Source organism: Dermacentor variabilis, unplaced genomic scaffold (genome assembly GCF_050947875.1).
Source record: "Dermacentor variabilis isolate Ectoservices unplaced genomic scaffold, ASM5094787v1 scaffold_17, whole genome shotgun sequence".
NCBI lineage: Eukaryota > Metazoa > Arthropoda > Arachnida > Ixodida > Ixodidae > Dermacentor > Dermacentor variabilis.
In genome coordinates this window covers 9,640,365-9,665,712 of record NW_027460335.1, presented here as the reverse complement: position 1 = coordinate 9,665,712, position 25,348 = coordinate 9,640,365, and the positions used below count along the sequence as shown (strand labels likewise).

The following is a 25,348-nucleotide window of genomic DNA, read 5'->3' as shown; positions in this document are numbered from 1 at the left end:
GTTGTGCATAGTATCACTTGCTGCGTGCGTCATGCAGACTTTGTGAGTAGGTGTACTTTAAAATGTTAACCATTGTTTTTCCACGAATAATTAATTCATGTGGAGGCCAAGAAACGCCCGCGAACTTTTTAGACATGCATAGGAGACCCAGAAAAATAACAGATTTGAGATTTAAAAAAACAAGTAACAAAATACAGACGTTATGTTTGGTAAGGTGCAATATAAGCGAGCCTAGACAAGTCTAACCGTCACAGAAGAAGGACGACTGCACCTGCATTGATCGCTGATAGTTTTCTGTCGGCATTGGTGAGTAGATATTTCTGTTACATTTTTATGTTTTCAAAGCGAAGGGTCTAAAGGCGAGGTTTCGTGATTGCAGCTGCGGGCTGGCTGCCCCCCCCCCCTCCGAAAACGCGAACTAATCACAGCACAAAACGTACACCATGCGCAGTGCGGGGTTTCTTGAAGCACCACCAGATGGCGCTCGCCTTCGCGGCTCCTGAAATCCTTGTTTGCTTGAAATCAGGGGTACTATCAGGACTCATTGGGAACCAAAGATCAGTGGCTCGCTTCGCATTGGGCGCTGACGGGAAGACTACAAATGAAGCTGTGCTGGGTGATATGAGCTGGACTAGTTCTGAAGTGAGGGAAGATCGCAGTAAAATTGATTATGAAGAACGACTGAGTAATGTGGAAGAAAGTAAATGGGCTGGCAGAGTCTTGAGGTATCCTTACAGGAAAAAGATTGAGTCACAGTGGAGGAAAAGAACTAGAAAGCTTACCAGCAAGTATGCGGCCTGTAGGTTGGGCAACACGGGAAAAAAGAACAACGTCAAACGGAAAGTCAGAGCGGCTGAAATAATCTCATGGGTGGCGGCACAGGAAAGAAAACCTGCCATGAGTAACTACTTCAGAGGAAAAGAACGAAATCAGGAAAGGAACAATTTACGATAACTCAAAAAGAAGCTCATTACCTTTCAAAGCGAGATCAGGATGCCTTAGAACACGCACCTATAAAGTGAGATATAATAATGAAGAAGAAGCATTTGCTTGCTGCGGTAAAGCCAGGGAAGAGATGTGTCATGTTTTATTAGAATGTGAAGACATCTGCCCAGCGGTCGATTTGGGCACAACTGGCCTCCTTGAGGCCCTTGGGTTCAGCGAGAGCAGGGGGAAAATAAGATTATCCGCAATAGCGATTAGTTAGAGGTGATTGGAAGATTGGTGGAAGAAAAGTATGGAAACGACAAAGAAGTGAGACGTACAAATGGGAAGTTCCCAATAGGGGCTAGAAAATGTGGTTGTGGGAGTTCATAATGGTTTTATTTTCTTTTTTTTCTTTTTTAACTTGGGTAGGGCATTAGGCAGTATAATAGCAGGAGCTTGGCAGCGCCACCCATCACCCCGTTCTAAAGGCGACGCTCATAACATCCGTCCATCCATCCTGAGACAATCTCATGGGTGGGGGCAATGAAAAAGAAACCTTCTTTGAGTATCTACTTAAGAGAAAAAAGGGAATCAAGAAAGAAGCAATTTATCATAACTCAAAGGGAAGCTGATTACTTTTCGAAGCGAGATCATGATGCCTTAGAACGCGGAGGTATCAAGCGAGGTACACCAAGGACCAAGGCGCATGTGCTTGCTGCGATAAAGCTATGTAAACGATGGAACATGTCTTATTAGAATTTTAAGGTATCTACCCAGCATCCCGTTTAGGCTCCTCTGCCCTCCTTGAAGCCCTGGGGTTCAGCGGGAGCAGAGGGACAGGAAACATGTCTAGAATTGAGATTAGTAAGATGCGATTGGAGGTTTTGCGGCAGAAAAGTATGGAGACAACAAATTACGGAGGCGTACAACAGCATATTTCCCTGTAAGAGTTCCAAGCGTTTCACGCTTGCAATTCTTCGTGTTTGTGTCTATTCTCAAAAATATGGGTACAATGTTAAACAAAATCAGAACAAGGGTATGGTGGTGCAACCCACAAGCCGGTTTTAAAGGGGACGCTCAATGTATGATGATGGATGTATCCTCAATCAATGATGGATGTATCCATCCATCATCCATCAATCCGTGGCAGCGGTGGCGCCGGCCATTCAGGGGAACGCAAAACAAAAGAAGCTGAATGCTCGCCTGTGCGGATCCGCGGCTTCACGGTAATGAGCGAGAAAACACTTCGCTACATAAGCAACATAAGTATGCGCATGCTGCCTTTGAAACTTTGATGCCGTCAATGTATTCGTCCTACTTGGTATTAGTCAGCAACTCTGCTTAATGAAATGTTCGGAATAATTTGTGTGTATGTGTGTGTGTGCGTGTGTGTGTGTGTAGGAAACAGAGAGCGAGAGAGAGAGTGCGTGCGTGAGTGCAGTCGTGTTTCGAGTCTTTATGCGCTCAATCAGAGCTTTGCTGTACATAGATTGTAATTTGTTTGGCCTGCTGCATCTTTCTGGAAGCTTGAAAGCTTGGGCCCCCGAAAAAATTTAAACACGTTTTGATAACTTACAAAAATAATTTATTCACCAAAACACTTCGGCCATACATTCCTTTATATAAAGCTCCCGAATGGACTAGACTTAGTCTGTATTGTTCTTTGACATGATACGGTGGCTCTCATATAAAATTAAAAAATGACAGTCTCGAATATATTGTCTTATTATAGATGCAGCGATAGGAGACTGTCTTGGATGTGGCGTAGAAATGCGCAATTGCCTTTGACGACTCACCATACTAACCGCGACTGCACGGTTTCTCCTCAGTGAGAGTTTGAGCATTAGTTTTTTGTTGGGTGATAGGAATAATACGGGTGCTAAATGTGCATTTCTGCCATCGGCACCATCGCGGCCATCGATGCCAAGGAGAGATAGAAGTTCTCCGGAGACGCCGAGGACCTTTGGCCGCAAAGTCGATAAAATGATCTGAACGCACTGGCAATGCTACAATACTACGTCAATTCCTTCAGGCTGACCAAAAACGCAGCTTTCTGCCTGTTGCTCATGGCATGATCGTTGTTCGCACGCACACCTCGTCCTGTTTCCGCACCCTCCGAGTACATGTTCTTTCTGCTGGGTTGTTTTGTTTATGTTCACGCCTGAGCAATATAGCTCCATCTAACGTTATCTAATACTTGCATCGGCGCCGACTGATGCTGATAGTTTCGCTTCGGTGTCATCTTGCCAACCATCGAGGCGCGACGCCTGCAGCGCCTCGATGGTCGTGCCGTCAGCGACGCCTGCAGGGCCACTGACGGCACGAATCACGCCAGCGTTGCGAGACCCCTGGTAGGTGGCACAAGGCTCTTCCTTGTGCCCAGGCTCAGCAGCTTTTCGTCCTAGGCTGGGTCAACACTTCGCACGTGCCCATATTTACGACGTTGTCCGAGGAGTTCAAGCGCAGCGCTGCGCTTCGCTGTCGCTATCGATGTGTTGTACTTTGTGCCCAACAGGCACAACTTTGATGACCGCTGAGGCCGCCATATGATTGTTTCCAAAATATTGCTCTTTTCGCTGTCAGTGACTGTCATATAGGAGTAACCACTAAATTCAACCACGTGGGAGAAACAATACATACACAGGTTCTGGCTGATACAAGCGAAAATGTAGGGCTGATTAGAACGCTACAATAATTCCTATTGCAATTTATTTGTTCGCCTCTTTGTACTAATCATGCAAAAATCATCTGTCAGAAGTTACTTATTCAGTTCGCGTTTACCTTTTGAGCGTGGGATCAAAGACACCAATGTGGACGGTAACCTATGGCTTCCAAATTTTGTGCGTTTTAAGATACAGTTATGATATGATATGATATGATAGGTATGATACAGGGGTAATTGGAGGTCGCCGGGAGAGGCCTTCGTCCTGCAGTGGGCATAAAATACGACGATGATAATGATGATGATTATGATGATACAGTTCTGCGCAGGGCGACCTTCAAAACTAATTGATTCATTGTTGAATTGACTTTACCAGAGCAAGAACCAACACGGACGACCGACAAGCACCAGCGCTGTCCGTATGTGCTAAGCTTAATTTTATAATTCGCAAATAATTGATCCTGATTACAGCAGACAAATGCAAAACCATTGCAACCGCAAAACGTAAACCAAGCTGTTGGCTGTCTCAAGTAGACAATTCGACGCAATGCAGGGCCACGTGAAGTGAAAGAAATTGCAACGTTAGCAAAGCAACCCCAGAAAATGGTGAGGACTTGCTATTACACTCGTGCACTCATCTGGCGGCTGTGTGTGTGTAGTGATTTTTAGAAGAAAGGAAGAGAGAAGTGCAGTGCCGTAACTGTCTCTAAAGGAGGACACCTCAACAGCACTGCACAGGGTAAGGGGAGTGGGGAGAAAAGGATCAGGAAGAGAAGGAAAGAAAGCGGCAAAAAAAAGGGGGGACAAGGTTGAAGAAGGAGCGATGCGGGGCTTATAGCCGCGCTCTCAGCTGCGTTTCGCAGCAAAAGTCAAGGAGGGCAGCAAGCACTCTTTTGACGATAGAGGCGTGCGCTGCGGGAAACAGAAGGGCTCCCTCCGTGTCGTAAGGCAGACCCACGCGACGATACGAGGCACAAAGCGCAGTGCGCTCAACATCAAAGGATGGGCAATGCAACAGGAGGTGCTCAAGAGTCTCTTCTTCGCCGCATTCCACACATGCGGGGCTGCCAGTTCCGTGCAGTCTGTTCATCTGGCGGCTCCAGCGCTCGCACATGTGGCAGCGCCGCTTCCGCTCAGGCCGGTTCTACTCCCTGTGTTCCCTGCCCGGCGCGATGCGCGCAGCTGTCTGCGGTGGCTGTGGCCATGTGATAGTGTTTTAGTGCGTCCGGTATTCGAGCAAACGCAAGCGGACTGGGCGTTTCACCGGATGAGCGAATGCGCAAATGCGAATGGCCTGCGCGGTGCAGCCATGTAGTAGCGCAAAGCTCAATAAGACAAACACAGCGATGATATCGCAGTAAGCAAGTGTATACTACTCCGCTTCAGGTGTAACTTTCAATACACTTAGTTACTGCTATATTTGCTTTGTCCGGTTGTGCTTCGCGCAACTAGGTGGCTGCACCGTGCAGGCTGCTAACGTTTAAGCATCCGCCCATCCGGTAAAACGCCAGGCCGTCTGCGCTAATCGTCTATTTCTTTAACGAACAAGGCAGCATTGCTGTTGGTCCGTCAAAAATCTTCGGGACGTTGGTGGCACAAATAAAAAGCGTGGAGTATGGCATGCGCTTATAAGGAAGCACATTGCTTTCTTGCAAGACATTCTTGTTATTGTCGTAACACCTGTTCTGTAGTGCATACATTTTTGGAAGCGACGTTTCAACACAAGCTCGGTACGTCCACTTGATCCTTGTGCGACACGCATTAGCTAGCACGCGTTTACCAGAAAGTGCGCACGCCGATATTTGATTGTTTGGATGCTCACGTCGATATTATTATGTTAGGCATGAGGACCAGCTGCAATTTTCTCTTGCAAGCAGTTCCAGCGCAAGAAGTTGTTATGAATACTGGCACAACTTAAAAAACAACGTGAGTCATTCCACTTTTTGAAGGTGGTTGACCAGCGAAGTTGTTTAGCAAATGACACAGAGGTGACACATAATTTGGATTTATTGTCTTGATGGGTGGTCGTCGTGACTAAAGGTACGCACACTCATTTATTGTCTTCATCGGAGGTCATTGTCTCCCTCGCAGCTGCAATCCCATTCTTTCATAGCATCAAACCGATGCACGTACGCCGCTGGCTGGCCGATTGGGTCGCATCGGTGTGGCATAGCAAGGGATATGTCTGCAACCTAGAACGTGCCAGCCGCTCCCTTTTTCGTACCGACACATGCACATAAAATCACCGACATCGACAACAGGGAAGTGTCATCACAGCTACTTCACGCGAAGTGAGTAGCCATGAACCTTACAGGACTGTGCGTCATTGCATTTTTTGCTTCTTACCGGGGTATGAGGCATTGATAACGAGAGTATGAGCCATTCATGATGACAGTTTTCTACATGCTCTTCTGTATGTTTTATGCGTTTCTAGAAAGAATTTAGGCACTTTTCGCTTCACTTTGCTGAGTACTTGTAGCGTCTGCCTTACGGGGCTATCAGTCATTGCATTTTTTCTTGCTTACGGGAGCATGAATGCTTACGAGGGTCTGAGCCATTGTTCATAATTTTTGTTCACGGAGAACAAAAATGCATGGAACCAAAGCCATATACAGCTTCGCTGTAAAACGAACTTTCGCCGTCAGATCATGCTGTAAACGAATACAGATGCGACAAATCGAACTGGTCACTCTTTGCTCTATACACCTGCATGAAGTCGATAGTTTCCATACCTTACACGTTCACTAAAACTAAATTGAATAGGGTGAACAATACATTTCTTGTATATGAATCAAATATGAATAGCAAGTATCTAGCATCGAATACTCAACCCCAGGATGCATAGGTGTATTCAGAGCAGGAATATTTATTTCGGCATGCCCGATCTTGTACTTCGCTTGTACTAACTAGCCAAAAAGAAAGATGGAGCAGCTCATCATAGGGCGAAGAATCAATGCTAAAAACAACGTTATTAGTGTGGTGAAGAGGAAGACGAAGAAGGCGCTCTTGTGTCGGCTGTGCGCATCTAGTAGTAATCAAAACCTGATCAAATACAGTCTCAGCATCATTAGAAGCAAGTTGCAAGGAAGCTTTAAAAGAGGGACTGGTGGTATTATGGAAAAGAGCTTCACAATAATACTAAATAAGTGGTTGCCCAAGAAGAATTGTTGTAAAATAAGAAATTCACAGCCATTCCACAATGTAACGTTGCATGAAAAGGCTAGCTGTATGTACCTATAAAATAAAATAAAACAAAATATTATTGCACAAGCATGCATTTTTATGTGTATTTGCATTAACGTTTATCTCGTGGCCACAATAATACTGCTTTACGGTCGCCATGATAGGTGGCCATGGGCACTGTGAATACACTGGAGGTCTTAGCAAACATTTGGTCCATGCACGACCAACAGCGCGTCGCGGAGACGTTGGTCTTGGTGTAACATTGAAGGCCGAGTCTTCCCAAGAGAAACGCCAAGAACCACTATTCGTCGGGACGAAATATGTCGACGTTGAAGTCACCCACAATGACGATGACATAGAGTCCATCGAGACGATCCACTCAAATGTGGCACTCATAAGTTCTTCAAGGTCCCTCTTTCATGTTCCAGGATTAACACATGCAGTGGCGACAACGATTCCATCCCCCATTCTGTACGCTGACCACACTAGCTTAAACCACCGGAAACTGCCTTCGTCGGTAACTCAGTCCAGTGTTTCTATCCAGGGTGTGGGTGAAGATATGCAAATCGATGGGCACCCAATCGGCCCTATTCTTGATCTGCCGTCTCCGAGAACCATGCGCGAGAGGTTTGGCCTTGATCTGAGTGAGATAACTATTATGTGGCATATCAAATTTCACCCGAATGGCATACTGCACCGCGCGCGTCATCTTCCGTCATTCGATCTATCGATGTACGCCTATGCCACCGTTCACTAGTCCCTCCTTCACGTTGGGTGTGACGATGTAGGGCTTGTCCGCAGCGAGCAGTAATGCCCACTTCGACATGCGTATTACCGGCCACCTCGGCCTGTGCGCAAACCCATTCGTTATGGCAGTCGGACGTGTATCTAAGGTACAGATCAACTGCTCTAGTCTCGTGTACGTCTCTTACACCCTGTAGGGCAATATCGGTCTTAAACGCATCGACGTCCTTACTGGAGTAGAAGTGTCGCACAGCGTAGGGCGTAAGAACTAAGGCTCTACGGCGCTAACGAACCGACTCTCGATGACGAGCACTTCTTCCGATTCAAGGGCCCTCCAGCCCTAAATTTTCGCGAGGATTGCGGAGAACGCGGCATCCTTCTAACGCACAACCTGCCGCAACGGGAAGAATAAAGATGATGCCATTTCACATCTGGGCTAACTACCTTGCCACCGTGTGCATGCTTAAAGACGTCGTTAGCACGAACCGAAGGCAGTTGTCGCACATCGCAGGACATTACGATGTCCAGTCCTCCAAGCGACCACTCGTGCATGTACGTGATCTGTATGTCGTTCGCGTGTAGAGTCATAACCTTTCAGTCTCATATGCCCTTAAGCAATGGCTCATACCCCCGTAAACGTACCCCCGTAAATGAGGAAAACTGTTGTTGTGGTTTGAAAACATGGTTCGTACGCACAAGGGAGATTGGCCAGAGTGTATATAATTGGACGAACACCCAACAACATACGAAGAGAGTTAAAGGCAGTCATTTATAACGAATCATTTGGCAATTAGCTGATAACACTCATCTTGTGAGTACTTATACATCAACTAAATAAAAAAGAAATTAGCCAGGAGCTAAAGAAAAATCATAACAATAAAATGAAATGTCGAACAGTCGGCGCCTTAGCAGCGTAACTTTCCGGATGCTTCAATAAAGTTGCGCAGAGCATTAATAATCAAACCATGGCTTGTGCCTAATTAACAGGCACCAAAAGACAAAATGTTTGGTGTTGTAAGTGCTAGACCTAGTTTTTAGTTTGAAAAACGAGGAGCATTTTGCGAAAGGAGGAGAAGCGGCGGTAAGAAAGGAAGAGATGCGCAATAGTATCTGGTTCATTACAAAAAGAACGGTGGTTAGTTATGCATAGACCAGATCTATGAAGGTAGAAATTTAGGCGGGGAACTCGACAGCGGAAACTTGCTAACGTCACCGCGCAATGGCATGAAAGGCATTTGCTCGTGTTCCACTGAAATTTTAGATGTTGAAAATCACGTAAGGAGAGTATGGATGATTTATGACAAGTCCACAATAAAAGGCGTCTGAATCTGGCTCCTGTTATAAAAAAATATCAGGAAGAACATTTAAGACCGGACCATTAGCGATGACGAGGCGAACGAGTCAGCTGATCCATTTAAAAAGGCTCCACTATGTCCGGGGACCCAGACGAAGTGGACTTCAGGAAAATTGTCTGGGACCAGAGTCAGAAATATACTCAAGAAGTGTGAACAATTAGTGAAAGGTAAATCTTTACAGACCGAATGCGCGTCTGTAACCACTATTAGCTTCGATAGCTGTCTACCCAATTTTCGTGTGGCCAGAATTATCGCCCGGAATCCAGCAAGAAATATTGGAGTGTAACAGGCGAGACGGAAAGCAAAATGCCAGTTAAGCTGAAGAGAAAAGGTGGAAAGACCGGCCTTCTCTTAATTTTATGATGCCTCCGTTGAAATTATTAAGTGAGACGGAAATGTATAAGATGATCTTGAAGAAGACCTTCAAGTATGCGCGCCGGAAGAAGTTTTTCGTGTTTTGGAAAAATATCACCAAAGATCAGTTTTAGCTTTAAGAAATTAGATTTTGCAGAAAGCAGCTTCGGCAGATGACCTTGAAGTTTCGATAACAGCCCCTGAACAAAAATATCCATAAATAATAACCCTTGCAATAATAATCCTTACCAACAGCCATGCTGGTAACGCCGCCAACGTGTTATGAAAAATGATTCCAGAGGATTGATGAAAGCGGGTTGCAAATGGAAAAAGGATGCACCATAAAGCTCCAGGAAGGTCAGGACAGTAAGTTGCTTAAACCTGGATTCAAGTGGGATAGTTTCAGACTCCAAATAAGTTACATTGTTAGCTAAAAATCTTCGCAGCCCAAGGCAATGGCGTAGAGCCTGCCTTTCTAGTATATTTAAAAATCATAGTTTGTATGCTGCACGTGCTTAAAAAAGAACACAGCCCAAGTGGAGAATGGGGCGTACGAAAAGTTTACGAAGGATAAGCAACGTAGCTCTATGCATCCCTTTGTTTTTATTACTGAACCAGCGCAACAATGCCATTGCACGTCCCCCTTTTCCAGCATTTGATTCCATTCGTTGCTGCCAGTTTAGCTTACCGTCACACCATACTTAACAGAAAAATACTCTACCCAAAAGGAACTCTTGCATCAAGTCTACTAAATAGTGTGGAATAGCACATCCTACTAATCCATAAATTAAAATTCCATGTTCGACAGTGTCATATGTGCTTTCGCAATATCTAAAGTTATCAATACTGATACATCTGATTGTCCTGCGAGTCGAATGCGGCTTTCTAAATCAACGTGAGCTGACCATATGGAACATTGAGGCCTAAATCCTATTTCTCTGCAGCATAGAATTCCCTGAGAAGAAGCGAAGCCATTGAGCTCTAGTTGCATGGATTACTTTTATTACAATGTTGACTACATTCCAAGTAGGGGAAATTGGCCGAATGTTGTCCAAGTGATACCTGAGGTTTTATTTTTAAGTAATAGCACGATTTTTGCAATTTTCCAAGAGGTCGGGATTCATGTATATTGCATTGAACAGGTAACTATATCCAAGTGTTCCTTTCGGAAAAGGTTAAACAATAATTTAATCAGCAGTTTTGATACCGTTTCTTCCAGGGGCCGATTCATGTGTAGTTAAGATGACTTAGGAAAATTTTCAGATGGAAACTTTTACAAACTCAGATGCCGAACTATAAAACCTTGTAGATCTGGGACACTGTGAAGAGAAGCGTGCTTCAAGCCCTTTCGAGATCTCATTTAGTAAATCCGCCGCTTCTTTGGGGGATAGAATAGCAGTTTGGAACCGTACGGACTGTTAAACAGACTTTTTGTTTCGTAAAAACCTAAAAAGTGCCGGTCTTCTTTCTGGTCTCTACGAAGTTGAATGTAGCGCATTTTTTTGTTCATCTTTTAGCTGTCGCCACAGTTATTTTGAACACAGGTGTATTGAATCTATAGTTCCTCCAATTCTTCGGTGAATTATTGACTGACTAAATAAACTTTATTGAAACCAGCAAGAGGGGGTGGCTGGGCCTAGGCCTCCCACGTGGGGACGTCAATGTGTTGCCTATTCGCTGCCTCGCAGACTTGCTGGGTCACCCAGAGTTGGTCGCCAAGGCTTGAGTTACGCAGGGCAGCGTGCCATCGCGACGAGAGGGTTGTGGGGTTAGTGTCGGGGTATTGCGTACAGTCCCAAAGCATGTGTGAAAGTGTGGCTTGCTGTGTCTTGCAGATTGGGGTAAATGTCTGGCGGATTGGGGTAAATGTCTGGGTAGATCTTGTTATAACGTTGTAACGAAGGTTAAGTATTGGTTTGTAGCAGGCGGAAAGTTGTAGCCTGCGCTCGGGATAGTTTTTTGTGTGGGCCGGGGAAGGTTCTACACTCTAAGTAGAAGGACTTCTCAAGAACATTGTAGCATGTCAGGCGATCCCTACCGGTGGGGCCTGCCTCCCCATCTCCCGCGCGGTTAACAAGGCTTTGCGCCAGGGAGTCGGTAACCTCGTTGAAGTTGGGAAAGCGCGGGTGGACGGTGCCTACATGAGCTGGGAACCAGACTAGTGTAACTTGTTGGTTAGTGCAGCGGGGTTGCTGTTGCAAGATGCGCAAGGCTTGGTGTGAAATACGGCCGTTGACATAGTTGATAACGGTGGAGCGGGAGTCAGAGTGGTATGGCATGTTAGGTCTAGTGTGGCTAGCGCGATGGCCACTTCTTCAGCTTCCTCAGCGTGTGAGGTCACTAGGCTGATAGCATGGTGGAGAGAGCCTTCACCGGGGGTGACGGCTGCAAAGCGGGTACCAGGGTGATATTTGGCGGTGTCGACGAAACTCACACAATCGTCGTGAGCAAAGGATTTAGTGAGAGCAGTGGTACGTGCTTTGCGACGTGTGCGGCTGTATTCAGGGTGCACGTTTCAGGGCATAGGGTCTGCGCGAATCCAGGCTCTTATGGAAGAGGGGATCTGGTGTTTGTGGCCGTGTTGATGGCGGTAGGTGATACCCAGCGAGGTGAGAATGTGGTGGCCCGTCGGTGTGAGAGCGAGTCTCTCCAGCTGAGAGCGGCGCTGGGCCTCCATGAGCTCGTCTTGTTTGTTATGAACGCCTAGTTGAAAGAGGAGGTCAGTGCTTGTACAACAAGGGAGTGCGAGGGCTTGTTTATAGACACTGCGTAGGAGGATGGTGAGCTCGGTTGGTTCAGCCTTTTACCAGTTTAGATACGCAGCAACGTAAGTGACGCGGCAAATTACGAATGACTCGTTTAATCAGAGGAGATTCTTCTCTTTCATACCCTCACGGTGGTTGTAGATCCGCTTTAAAAATCTCATGGTGTTGGCTGTATTCATCTTGATTTTTGCGAGGGCCATGCCATTCGCTCCAATCGCCTCTATGACCATGCCGAACACACTGATGTTGGGGACGAAGGGTATGGGGCTGCCATCCGTAAGATAAAGCGCAATGTCTAGGTAATGGCGTTTAGCGGTGGGGTATTTCAGACGAAGCTTTCACAGGTCGTGTTGTGAAACTTATTAAGAGGTACAAAATGAAGGTTGTACAGGTGTACGCCTCTACATCCGGTCATGATGACCAGGAAGCCGAAAGCTTCTATGAAGACGTGGAATCGGCAATGGGTAGAGTGAAAACAAAATACACAATACTAATGGGCGACTTTAATGCCAAAGTAGACAAGAAGCAGGCTGGAGACAACGCAGTTGCAAAATAGGGCATGGGCACTAGGAATGGCAGGGGAGAGTTATTAGTAGAGTTTGCGGAACAGAACAATATGCGGATAATGAATACCTTCTTCCGCAAGCGGGATAGCCGAAAGTGGACGTGGAGGAGCCCTAATGGCGAGACTAGAAATGAAATAGACTTCATACTCTGCGCTAACCCTGGCACCATACAAGATGTGGACATGCTTGGCAAGGTGCGCTGCAGTGACCAGAGGATGGTAAGAACTCGAATTAGCCTAGACCTGAGGAGGGAATCGAAGAAACTGGTACATAAGAAGCCGATGAATGAGATAGCGGTAAGAGGGAAAATAGAGGAATTCCAGATCAAGCTACAGAACAGGTATTCGGCTTTAACTGAGGAAGAGGACCTTAGTGTTGAAGCAATGAACGACAATTTTGTGGGCATCATTAAGGAGTGTGCAATGGAAGTCGGTGGTAACACCGTTAGGCAGGAAACCAGTAAACTATCGCAGGAGACGAACGATCTGATCAAGAAACGCCAATGTATGAAAGCCTCTAACCCTACAGCTAGAATAGACCTGGCAGAACTTCCGAAGTTAATCAACAAGCGTAAGACAGCTGACATAAGGAAGTATAATATGGATGAAATTGAACATGCTCTCAGGAACGGAGGAAGACTAAAAGCAGTGAAGAACAAACTAGAAATTGGCAAGAATCAGATGTACGCGTTAAGAGACAAAGCCGGCAATATCATGACTAATATGTATGTGATAGTTCAAGTGGCTGAAGAGTTCTATAGAGATTTTACAGTACCAGTGGCATCCACGACGATAATGGAATAGAAACTAGTCTAGAGGAATTCGAAATCCCAGAGTTAACACCGGAAAAAGCACAGAAAGCCTTTGGAGATATGCAAAGGGGGAAGGCAGCTGGGGAGGATAAGGTAACAACAGATTTGTTGAAAGATCGTGGGCAGATTTTTCTAGAGAAACTGGCCACCCTGTATATGCAATGCCTCATGACCTCGAGCGTACCGAATCTTGGAAGAACGCTAACCTCATCCTAATCCATAAGAAAGGGGACGCCAAAGACTTGAAATTTATAGACCGATCAGCTTACTGTCAGTTGCGTACAAACTATTTGCGAAGGTAATCGCAAATAGAATCAGGAACACCTTAGACTTCTGTTCACCAAAGGACCAGGCAGGATTCCGTAAAGGCTACTCCACAATAGACCATATTCACACTATCAATCAGGTGATAGAGTAATGTGCGGAATATAACCAACCCTTAAATATAGCTTTCATTGATTACGAGAAAGTGTTTGATTCTTTCGAAACCTCAGCAGTCATCGAGGCATTACGGAATCAGGGTGTAGACGAGCCGTATGTCAAAATACCGAAAGATATCTGTAGCGGATCTACAGCCACCGTAGTCCTCCATAAAGAAAGCAACAAAATCGCAATAAACAAAGGCGTCAGGCAGGCTGATACGATCTCTCCAATTCTATTCACAGCGTGTTTACAGGAGGTATTCAGAGACCTGGATTGGGAAGAATCGGGGATAAAAGTTAATGGAGAATACCTTAGTAACTTTCGATTCGCTGATGATATTGCCTTGCTTAGTAAGTCAGGGGACCAATTGCAATGCATGCTCACAGACCTGGAGAGCCAAAGCAGAAGAGTGGATCTAAAAATAATCTGCAGAAAACTAAAGTAATGTTTAACAGTCTCGGAACAGAACAGCAATTTACATTAGGTAGCGAAACACTGGAAGTGGTAAGGGAATACATCTACTTAGGGCAGGTAGTGACGGCGGATCCGGATCATGAGACGGAAATAATCAGAAGAATAAGAATGGGCTCGGGTACGTTTGGCAGGCATTCTCAGATGATGAACCGCAGGTTGCCATTATCCCTGAAGAGAAAAGTGTATAATACCTGTCTTACCAGCACTCACCTAGGGGGCAGAAACCTGGAGGCTTACGAAAAGGGTTCTACTGAAACTGAGGACGATGCAACGAGCTATGGAAAGAAGAATGATAGGTGTAACGTTAAGTGATAAGAAAAGAGCTGATTGGGTGAGAGAACAAACGCGAATTAATGACATCTTAGTTGAAATCAAGAAAAAGAAATGGGGGGCATGGGCATCACATGTAATGAGGAGGGAAGATAACCGAAGGTCATTAAGGATTACGGGACTGGCTTCCAAGGGAAGGGAAGCATAGCAGGGAGTGGCAGAAGGTTAGTTGGGCGGATGAGATTAAGAAGTTTGCAGGGACGACATGCCCACAATTAGTACATGACCGGGGTTGTTGGAGAAGTATGGGAGAGACCTTTGCCCTGCAGTGGGCGTAACCAGGCTGGTGATGATGATGATGATGATGATGATGATGATGATGATGATGATGATGATGATGATGATGATGATGATGATGATTTCGAACGGCGACCACGAAAAGTAGGCCTGTAGCGGAGGAGTTTGGACTTACCAGGGGAGCAGCGAAGCATCGTGCCTTGGAGATAGGTCTCGACTGTTTCAATGGCGGATTGTAGTGTCGTTTCTATTTTGCCGTCCCTGCCTTGGTGGGCTCAGATGGTTATAGCGTCAGCGTAGATGGTGTGGCTGACACCATCCGCTTGCTGAAACTCCTTGGCAAGATCGATCATGACGAGATTAAAACGCATTGGGGAGGTAACGGAGCCCTGGGGGCTTCCCGCGCTAGCCGAAGTCTGGGCGTCGGAGCGGAGATCCCCCACGGAAAGGAAGGCCGTTCGATTAGATAAAAAAATCTCTGACGTAATCATAAGCGCGCGCACCGAGATTAAGGCGTGAGATGCAGTCAAGAATGATGGAATGGGCTATGCTGTCAAAGGCTTTTTCGAGGTCGAGGCCGAGTATATCTTGAGCACTACGTGTTCTACCTTCTAGTATATGGTGCGTAAATTGTAGCCTGTCGTCTTGGGTCGACAGGTGGGCCCGGAAGCCAATGAACGAGTGAAGATGCGCTGCACTGCCTTCCAGGTGGGTGTTAATTTGGGTGAGGAAGGCATGCTCCATAACTTTTTCCATACATGAGGTTAGGGAGATGGGGCGAAGATGATCGAGGCTGGAAGGTTTGGGAATAAGGATGACCTTTGCTGTATTCCAGACCGGGGGAATGGCACCATCACGCCAACACTCATTGATATAATCTGTGAGGTGGGTGACGGAGGCATCACGCAGATTATGGAGGGCTTTGTTAGTGACCCCATTGGGACCAAGGGCAGATCGGATATTTAATTTATGCAACGCGGCTTGGACCTCAGCAACACTAAAATCTTCGTCCAGGGGGGGTTGGAGGCGCCGGTGAAGGAGCCATGAGGTTGCATTGGGCCGACAGGAAGATACTTGTTAGTGTGGTAGTCCATGACTTGGGCACGGCCCGGTTTCTTCGTTTTAGTATAGAAAAGTTTAGTCAGGCTATTTTTTGGGGAAGAGCGGGTGGCTTGACTATCGAGGAGGTGTTTGAGAAGCTTCCAAGAAGATGGACAGTGGATCTGCCCATCAGCAATATTGCACAGCTCAGTCCACTGTTCACGGCTCAAAGTGAGGCAATGGGCTTTAATTTCCTTTTTGAAGAGGGCCATTTTAGCACGTAGGCGCCTGTTGAGACGTTCCCCTTTCCAGCAGGAGAGGATGGATGTTTTAGCCAGGAGGAGATGGGTAAGTCTGCTGTCCATGCGCTCGACGGAGGCATCGGTGCTAACGGTGTGTGTGGCTGCCTTGGTACCGGAGTGTAGATTTCGGATTTCTGCATAAAGGTCCGCTATGCGTTCCACGTGCTGGTCAGCGGAGCGATGCTTGTGAACTGTATCCCAGTCAACCCAGGTTAACTCACGGGGTTTGGCGGTAACTGCAGCTATCCGAGGGAAAAGTATGGCAATGATGGAATGGTCACTACCGAGATCATGTTGTGTTGCTCCGTTAGGCGTTGGTGACGTTCTCGGTAAATGTCAGGTCGGGGGTTATATCGCGGGAAGTGGAGTTACCCTGGCGTGTGGTGAACGTTGGATCTGTAATAAAAGTGAGGCCGAGGTCCTGGGAGTCTTTCCAGAGGTTTTGAGCCGGCGTCGTCGAGTAGCCATATCCCCAAACCATGGGGGGGGGGGGAAGTCTTGAAGATGGTGAGAAAACGGCTTCGAACTTTAGCAGAGGGATGGCTCTACACGTTAATGAGAAAAATACTTTCCTTACGCTTCCTGGTGGGTTCAACGAGAAGGGGTTCGATTATTCGGTCACGGAAATTGTGCTCAGCGGCAGTGATTCTCTTGCGGACGAAAGTGGAAAGGCTGCGAGAAACATGTGACGGGATGAAAGGTTGGTAACCTGGGAGAGTGACCGAATCGATATCGGTTTTCTGAATAAGGATGACCGGGTTAGGGCCGAAGGCGTTGACGGATGATTGGTTGTTTGCGAAGATAGCCTCGGCAGTTCCACTGCCAGATAAATGTATCGCTGTTAGTGTGGGCCATGATGGGCATTGGGGAATGTCATCATGGGCAGTGCCGGGGTTTCGTGGGCAGGGGGAGCGGGCATGGGGAGAGTTTGTAGGTGGGTTTCAATGTTTGTGACGCGCTGTGCCAGGGCGAGAATGGCGCGTTGTATGGATTCGACTGCGTTCTGGAGTGTGTCCATCCTGCTTTGAAGTGAGACTAGCATGTCCTTAACCTCTGAGAGCACTTGGCCCGTGGTTCCCTCTTGAAGGGCCCGCTTTTCCGGGGCCGGTGTCAGTGGAGCGTCGTGGCTACAGGAGGGGGACGCTTCGGCGGGTGGTGTAGGAGCGGGTCTCTTGGATTGTTTAAGATCGCGAACCTCTTGCGAGAGCTTGTGAATTAGGTCGCGCATAATGGCATTTTCTTTTTTGAGGTGAGCTATTTCTGCATCATCATTGGTGTTCGGGGGCTGGGGAGTAGGTGTCTTGCGACCCTCTCGTGAGGTGCCTGTAAGGGCTTCTGTGAAGCTCACCTTGTTAGTAGGAGACTTGGCTGGTGGAGTAGAGGTAGAGCTGAATCGGGAACGGCGCTGTCTTGAACGTGAAAGGGTCCGGAAACAATGTTGCCTCGAGCGTAATGGAGACCGTGATCGGGAATGGTGATTGGGGTTCAAGGGCGGGAAGTCGGTTTCTTGAACGGTGGCTTGCATTGCAGATCGGCGTTCCCCAATGCGTTTGCGAATCACGTACAGTGTCTTGCAGCGAGCAGTACACGATTTGTCCGCCGTAAGTGGAGGGCCGCCGTACAATGAGCATTTGGGGTTACATGTGTGATAGAGAAGTGGGTTGCTGACTCCGCAACCTCGGCAGATCTTGTTATTGAGAAAAGGGCAGACATCCATGCAGTATCCGAAGCGGCCGCATTGATAGCAAATTTCTATTTGGTTGCGGTATATTTAGCATAAGATTAAGGTGGCTACGTAGCGGACCAGATATGGCACGTTGGGGCCACTGAAGGTGATAATAACAACGGTGGTTGTCGATCAAATGCGTTTTGAGGCTATCCCGAGGGGTTTGCGGGTATTGCCGATATTTGCGTTGATTTGCTGGGGGGTAGCGGAGATGGGGATTCCGCGGTTGACTCCCTTTGTTGTCTCTTCGGCGGCCGTCTCAAACGCGTTAATATCGTGCGTGACCCCATTGACTTGAATTGATTTTATTCACACATGCCGGTTGGCGTTCTGCAGACTTGGCGTACTGACCACAATGTTTTGTTGGGTGTTGGAGCACACGGTGGCCTGTTGAATATCTCTGCTAAGCAGAGCAGTGCGGCATGGAATACGGCAGTAGTCATGGTAGGACTACCAATTTTGGCGATGTTGCGGGCTCCCTTGGGGCGAAGGATAATCTTGATTTGGTTGGAAGGTAGCGGAAGCATGCGTCCAGCCATGAGAACATGTGCTTTGACTGGTGGCCTGGTCTTGGAGCGAGAACAAGTGCTTGAGGTTTGGGTGGAGTCAGTTTGGGGTGAAGAGTCGTCACTCAGCTTCGCCGGTTGGCAAAGGCGAGTTGTTCGCCAGCCCATCTCGGTGATCACTTCGATATCTATGCTCGTTGCTGGGGCAGAGAACTTTATCGGCGATAAGTAGCTCGCGCGTGTGCGCGCCACGCAGCCGGTGCACCTGGCGTACACGCGCGTCGGCGACGTGGGCAATTCACAAAAATGTTCATGCACAAGAAACTGTTCGTAGCACAAGAAAAGGAAGTGTGCAACCTGAAAATGAGGTGTCTACGGAGTCCTGGTATCTCTACGTATTGACTTGTGTACAAATTAGACCATTAGTTGCAAAAAATGCTGCAAAATCATTTCACGAACACTCCACGGTGATTGGAGCGCCTCTGGTTTATTATTATGTTTGAGACTTTTCCACGTTGCTTTTCTTCGTCTATATTCACATGTGCAAGCTTCATTATACCAAGATATGATTGACGGCGAGATGCCAGACATAACCGCAAACTCAGCGGGCTGTATAGCAGAATTTAAAACCGATACCAAAGACTCAGCTCTCGTTCGCTCATCCTAAGTGGTCAGCGCTGATAAATGTGCGTTTATAGCACATTTATAAGTTTCATAGTTAATGAGCCGTCTTTGACATACAATAGGGTCTGGCGTGGAAGCAAAATTTCAAAAGTAATGGGTGAATCATCACTACTTGTTTTATTGTCAAGCTGTTACAAGATGAAATACACATGTGAGCAGAAGAGAAAGTCAGGTCTAAGGAAGAATAGAACCACCGACGTAGAAAAGTAATTGTACCTGAATTATAACATTGAAAATTGTTTTCATGCATATAATTCCGCAACCCCTTTCACAATCATCCGTTTTAAGTCCTCAAGAAGTATGATGTCAATTAAAGTCTCCTGCCAGGAATACTGCATTAGAACTGTTTCGGCACAGCGAGCCCAGGTGATCAATGAACTTGACTCCGTTCGGGAAATGCGCATTAGCCACTGTAAACGCTGCGCAACCACGCAGTAAAAAATGTACTCCTAAAATTTCGCAGTCTGGACACACATGTTCAAAAGTGACAGTTACCTTATGATACAATTTTGGATGAGACTAATGCTAGCAGCCCACCGCCTCTACCTGGGCGATCTAAACGAAATCTTCGAAAATTATTAATAATAAATCTTTGATGCGAAGAAAGCCACGATTCTTGAAGTAGAATACCATCTGGAATTAGTTTGTGTACTAGATAAAGAAGCTCAACGTAACCGGAGGCTACAGAGTTCCAATTCCATTGAACAACTCGTAATAAAGCTATCGCGATCATAAAATGACTCCACAGCAGAACGCAGTTGCATCCTGCTCATGGTGAACACTGTTTTTCCCTTTTACGGCCTAGAGTTCTGAAAATCAATGAGAGAAAGTGGGCAACTCTTACATCTATTGCTGATGGTCCCAAGCCTCATGTGCCCAAATATATGGCTAGGTCTCGCACATACTGATAGTTGAGAACACACGGAGGTATCAGACGCAACTTCAGCCTGATTATAAAGTTTCTTTCGTTTGAATATTGGGCAATAATACTAGCTGAAGGGTTGGGGGTTGCAGCAGCAAAGTGCGATTGGAGGAGGCAGTTGAATTCGGCAGTCATAATCTCGCTTAAACCTTCGGCAAAAATGTTAAAACATCGCTCCATGACTAATGGCATTGCCTTGTCAAAAGCTGGCGCTACTGCTGCCGAAACTGTGGCTTCTAGTGATTTGGAATGGCGGGATGCAGTGACTGCGTAACCGACTTCACGCTCTTTAATCACTGCTGTCGCTTCCGTGCGTGAACAATGACGTTTCTCCGCGATCTCAAGCACCTGCATTTCATGGCCTCGCTGGTGGCAAGTAGCATCCATAGCACTATAAGAGCCATCGCATAAGCAACACCTCGGAGCATCTACGTCACAGGCTGAGGTGGAGTGAGAGCCGCCACAATTACAGCATCTCACTGAAGATGTGCAGGTGTTAACACTGTGCCCATATCTCCAGTTCTTCGGCACTGCAGTCGTTTAGAAGTCAAGGCCTCCACGCGGAACAAGTACGGCCAAGCTTTCACTTCAGACGGGCGCGTTAAACCGGCGAACGAGACGATAACGCTCTCAGTTGGAACTCGATTATCACCTACTGACCTCTTGCATCTGTAAATCCAAACACCAGCCGGGGAGAGCATATTCGAGAAGGCCTCAGGAGTCATATTGGTGGGGACACCCCGAACAATGCCCATCACGCCTGCGAAATGCGGAGCATGAAAGCACGAACCGCAATGCTAGCGAATCTCTTGCAGTTAAGCAAATCATGGAGGCGCTTAACAATAAATGACTTACACAGGATGCCATTTCTCACAAAACGCCTCACCTCCGAGATGTCAATGAAGTGTTCAGTTATACCGCGCAGCTCCTCCCGAAAAATGTCTGATGCGGTCGGCATCACATCCGACGGCATAGACATTCCTCAGGCAGCAGCATGTGAAGCCGTGGTTTGTACACTTATTGAGGTAGGACACAAATTTCAGCCGTGATCACAGTGCTGCGCCTCAAAATACAACTTCCGCCTTCACAACAGAGTATGCTGTACTTGAGCTCGTTGAAATTTCTTACAGGTTGATATTTCTACATTGGACTGCTAAGGGAAGTATCCGCAGTAAAATGAAGATGTTGCTGGATGTCTTGCTTATATTAATAGCATTCTTCGTGTCACGCACATACCAATGTAAGCAATGCCTTGCGAAATAACTTGAGTTGCTCTAGTGCATTATATTCTTTATCCCTCTGAGAAACAAAACAATAGTGCATGTACCACATGTTTTTTTTTCTTTCTACAGAACCTATATGTGGCATAAGGTTTTATGAGGGTACGACCCGCGCTACGCCTGATAGGTATTTTAGGGCTCTATTCTTTATCGGACATCTACATGCAAATATTATAGGTTACTAAAATACGTAGCTATAATATGCATTTTTGTCTTTGTGACTGCTTTCTAGTAGGGAAGCTAATCATCAAGGTCGACCAGCTTTCACAAAAGGAAAATAGCACAATGTGACACGTAGATAAGTTTGTAATTGAACTAAGCAGATCACGTGCAGGTGCTGGCAGTTAAAAAACGTTTACGGGTGCACTAAGAGAAGCACCAAAGATGCCAGAAAACCTTCACTGCAAGTGTGGTGGGTGACAATTCTTGCCAATATACTTCTAGAAGTGTGTTTCACATGCAGACACTGAAGCGAGAAAAGTCGTGAGCTTTGCTCTCGTCTTTTTGCAATTCTGGCAAGGCTCAAACGGGCCCTTCCTTCTATTTCGGTATTGCAAGCAACTGGGGCACAGTGTGGACTGCGCACTAACGATCGTGTCTGCATTTTGTCATAGTGAACCAAGGTACACAAATATTCCGATTCCTAAAGAAATCTAGCGCACCCTTCCTTTCGGCGGGACTCCCATTTCCTGGTAGCAAAAATAACGCAAACTATGCACCGTAACTAATTATGGGACATCGCTTCCCTAACTCATTCAATGCTCAACGCACAAGAGCATCACTTCAAGTATCTCGGGCTGCCAAAGACGTTGTAGATATAAAAAAACATAGAGGTGGAGCTCTTGGCGTGGCCACCACGCATTACCTAGGCTTCGGTACCGGAGTTGGCATGAAAAGAATATCGTTACCGCAAGGTGATCAAAAAGAAAAAGGTGGAGAGTGTGTATGCCGGCAGTAGAGCTCCCCTCCTAAAATAATCCCTAAGCAATATTTAAAGTAATCCTACCTCCCCTAGCATTTAATCTATTTGAACATTTTTTTGCGGTGAAACGCTCCTTAAACTTATCTTTACTACTTTTACTGCACAGCCAAAGATATAGACGGAGCCTGTCCAGAGCCTGCTGAACGCTCCTAGGATTGCACGGATGCGGCCACTACAGTTAATTTTTCTCAGCGGAAGTGCTGTATGAAGCTCTTCAAACAAAAAATATGCGAGTTATACTGTTACTTTTGAAGCAAGAAAGTTTTATCCACATGACAGTAGCACAGTAAGGCAAAGGAACCACATTATTATTTTTGCGAATTGAAGAATGGTAGCTCAAAAAATATTCATATTGATCTGTGGACAGAAGGCATGACAAAAACATTTCTGGGGTTGTAGCTCTACATTATGATGTAACAAGAATGCTGGAATATCGCATTTAGAAGTGTGAATAATGAACGATTTGAACCGAACAAACTCTCAATATTGCGAATCGGTTCTGCAGCAAGCTCGTAGGTAGGAAATGCATCACGACCAAGAGTAGCAGGATTCTGCAAAATTTCGGAGCTTGCACTTCGGGGCTGCTGTTGGGTGGATAGAAATTTTACATTGTTTTTAATGAAAATCATTGTAGCTAGTGGACTCACCAGAACTAGTTTGGCATTTATGAACAATTTCTTGACCACAGTGATAATTATGCGTATCCGTGAGAATTTTGCGAAATCCTAAGACACAAATATTTTGGACAGTTTCTGTCACGCTCCTAAAGGTTGCCAGTCTATCTATCTTTTTGACATGATTGGCGGCTTTAATTGTATTCGCAATCTATCTTATGGTTGGTCATTTGATACGTTTTATATAAACACTTGAATGAAAGGATGAAATGCCCAGTGACATACCCAGTGACTCAAGTTTGCAGCAAGTAGGGTTATTGAAGAGCGGAACATACACACTGGCATATACCTAGTGACACAAATTGGCGTGACAAATGGCTGTTGAAGAATGGCGTATACCGAATGATGAATCCTTAGTAAACCCAAGTTGGCATCGAAAAGGTTCATATAATGGCACTATGCATCAAGAGTCCCATACCCAGTGGACCGAGCTGGTCCGATGGTTGGTACTGAAACCGGTCCCCTCAGCACAGCAGACCAGTGACTGTCCATTTACCAACCATGCGGGGAATTAGGTTAGGCGCTGGCATACGTACATAGATAAATAGTTAGAAAGAGACATTACACTAACTAGTGAAGTTTTCAAAAATGCTAATAGCACAATTACCGAGTGATTACATTGTCTTGGCGCAGATATAAGTGCACGCACAGCAGCATGTAGCACCTTGTAGGAAACATAAGATTCGAAGTTTAATCGTGCATTAGATCATACAATCAAATCCATGTACCATTCGAAACGTTGGTAAATGTAGTTTAGGTTCGCACAGCCATATGAACACATCGTTCGTGCCGTGTAAACCAGTGCCACTACGCATGTGTTTTCTATCAAAATTTATTCACTTTGACGACACACTTAATACTGATTTCCATCTCAGTGCCGCATATCTGTGTAATTCGACCTGCTACGTCACCTTCGGAAATCACCAACAGGCAAACCTGCAGAACGAGGCAGCAATATAGGTCCAAAGGAGCCATCGTAATGCGACGGCTTTAGAAAATCGACCCATCGAACTTAGGCTCCGCTGACTCCAGTTTAAGCCGTGCATAAACGCAACTTTGAAAGACGTTCAAATACACACAAAGAACACTGGTGTCCGATTTGGCGCTTGCATTCTATGAAGACGAAGTATAGCAACGCAGTGGCTCTCCACCCCTCCAGGAAAAACAGCCTGGAACACATGCATCCGGCTACTCAAAAGTCAACCATAAAAGTGTACGGACCACAGGACCTCGTAAAACGTTGAATTTCCGAGCAGCCTGTAAAATTAGCCAGTAAAACCGTACATCGCTATGTTTTTCGCGTATACTAACAGCGACTGCAAATGCGAACACAAAACTCCATTGTGAGCATGCGGAGATATCAGGCTTTTTCTGAGATCCCGTGGTCCGTAAAATTTTGTAGGCGACTGTGCCTCTAGGCTTGTGACGAAAACGGCGATGCCGCTGTTCTATTGAGGGCTCTGGTTCCGGGCATAAATCGTTCAGCTCAGGAAGGTTCATACTTTCATCTTCATCTGTCTCGGGTGCGAATGCTATATTCGGAGCGCATCGGGTGTATTGAAGAAGATAGCAGCGGCTTGCAGTGCGCAAGTGTTCACCTGTGTTGTGTGCCACCAACACATTCTGCACTCTGCGCTAGATCGGCCCCATTTAGTCGGCGTGTCAGCCAGGTAACAGTGTGCCGAACCGCAAGCAAGTGACAAGTAAGACCTATATTTTAACCATGCTTGTTTCCTTCTTTAGAGAATACCCTATTGTTGTTTTGTGAATTCACTAGGTAATAACTATTCATGAATTTCAGCTTAAAAAGCGATGGCCTAAATTACTAATTCATCGTAATCAGCGGCTCCGAGCGACGGTAGGGAGGTGGCAGAACACCTTTTATTTTAGGTAACCCCGAGCGCGTGCACACAAAATAATAATATCTGCAAGCTCTAAGCAGCAACTGAAAAGCATACCTGAAAGTAGGCATGACTTAACTTTGCCGTACAACATCGAAGGCCCATCGAAGTGCTGCGTAAGACAGATCTATTCATGACCAGAAAGCATGGTGGTCAAAAAAAATGGACAGGGACAAGCAAGTGTGAATGGTAAATAAGGCTATGTCGACTTACGCTGTGGTTGAAGTGAAGCGATAAAAGTTGATTATGCGGCTACGACGTGGATTCATGCAATCCGGTGAGACGGGTCTCGCGATCTTCGGGCGTCTTCATGACGTAATTGGCGCGCCCTTTTGCAAGGCGAACTTCACGCCCGTGGGCACTCCCACTGGGCCGAGAGCACACGCAGTTTCAGTGTGCTTGCGTTTTTTTCTTCAGCCTCGACTGTGGCTCTAGGACACGGCGGCTCGATGCCGTTGATAAATCGTTACACATATCAGTTACGGCGCCGCACCTGGGC

At 46.3% G+C, this 25,348-nt stretch overlaps 1 protein-coding gene across 2 annotated transcripts in view; it reads left to right on the top strand.

The window, feature by feature from the left end:
• Positions 1-247: 247 nt before the first annotated feature.
• LOC142568140 (uncharacterized) overlaps positions 248-25,348 on the top strand; it is a 113,008-nt gene continuing 87,907 nt past the window's right edge. For both annotated transcript variants that reach the window (XM_075678211.1, XM_075678210.1), the window contains exons 1-2: positions 248-306; positions 21,143-21,252. In XM_075678211.1, coding sequence (XP_075534326.1) covers positions 21,189-21,252 — 64 coding nt within the window. In that variant the 5' untranslated portion in view covers positions 248-306; positions 21,143-21,188. The remainder of the gene's footprint in view (positions 307-21,142; positions 21,253-25,348) is intronic.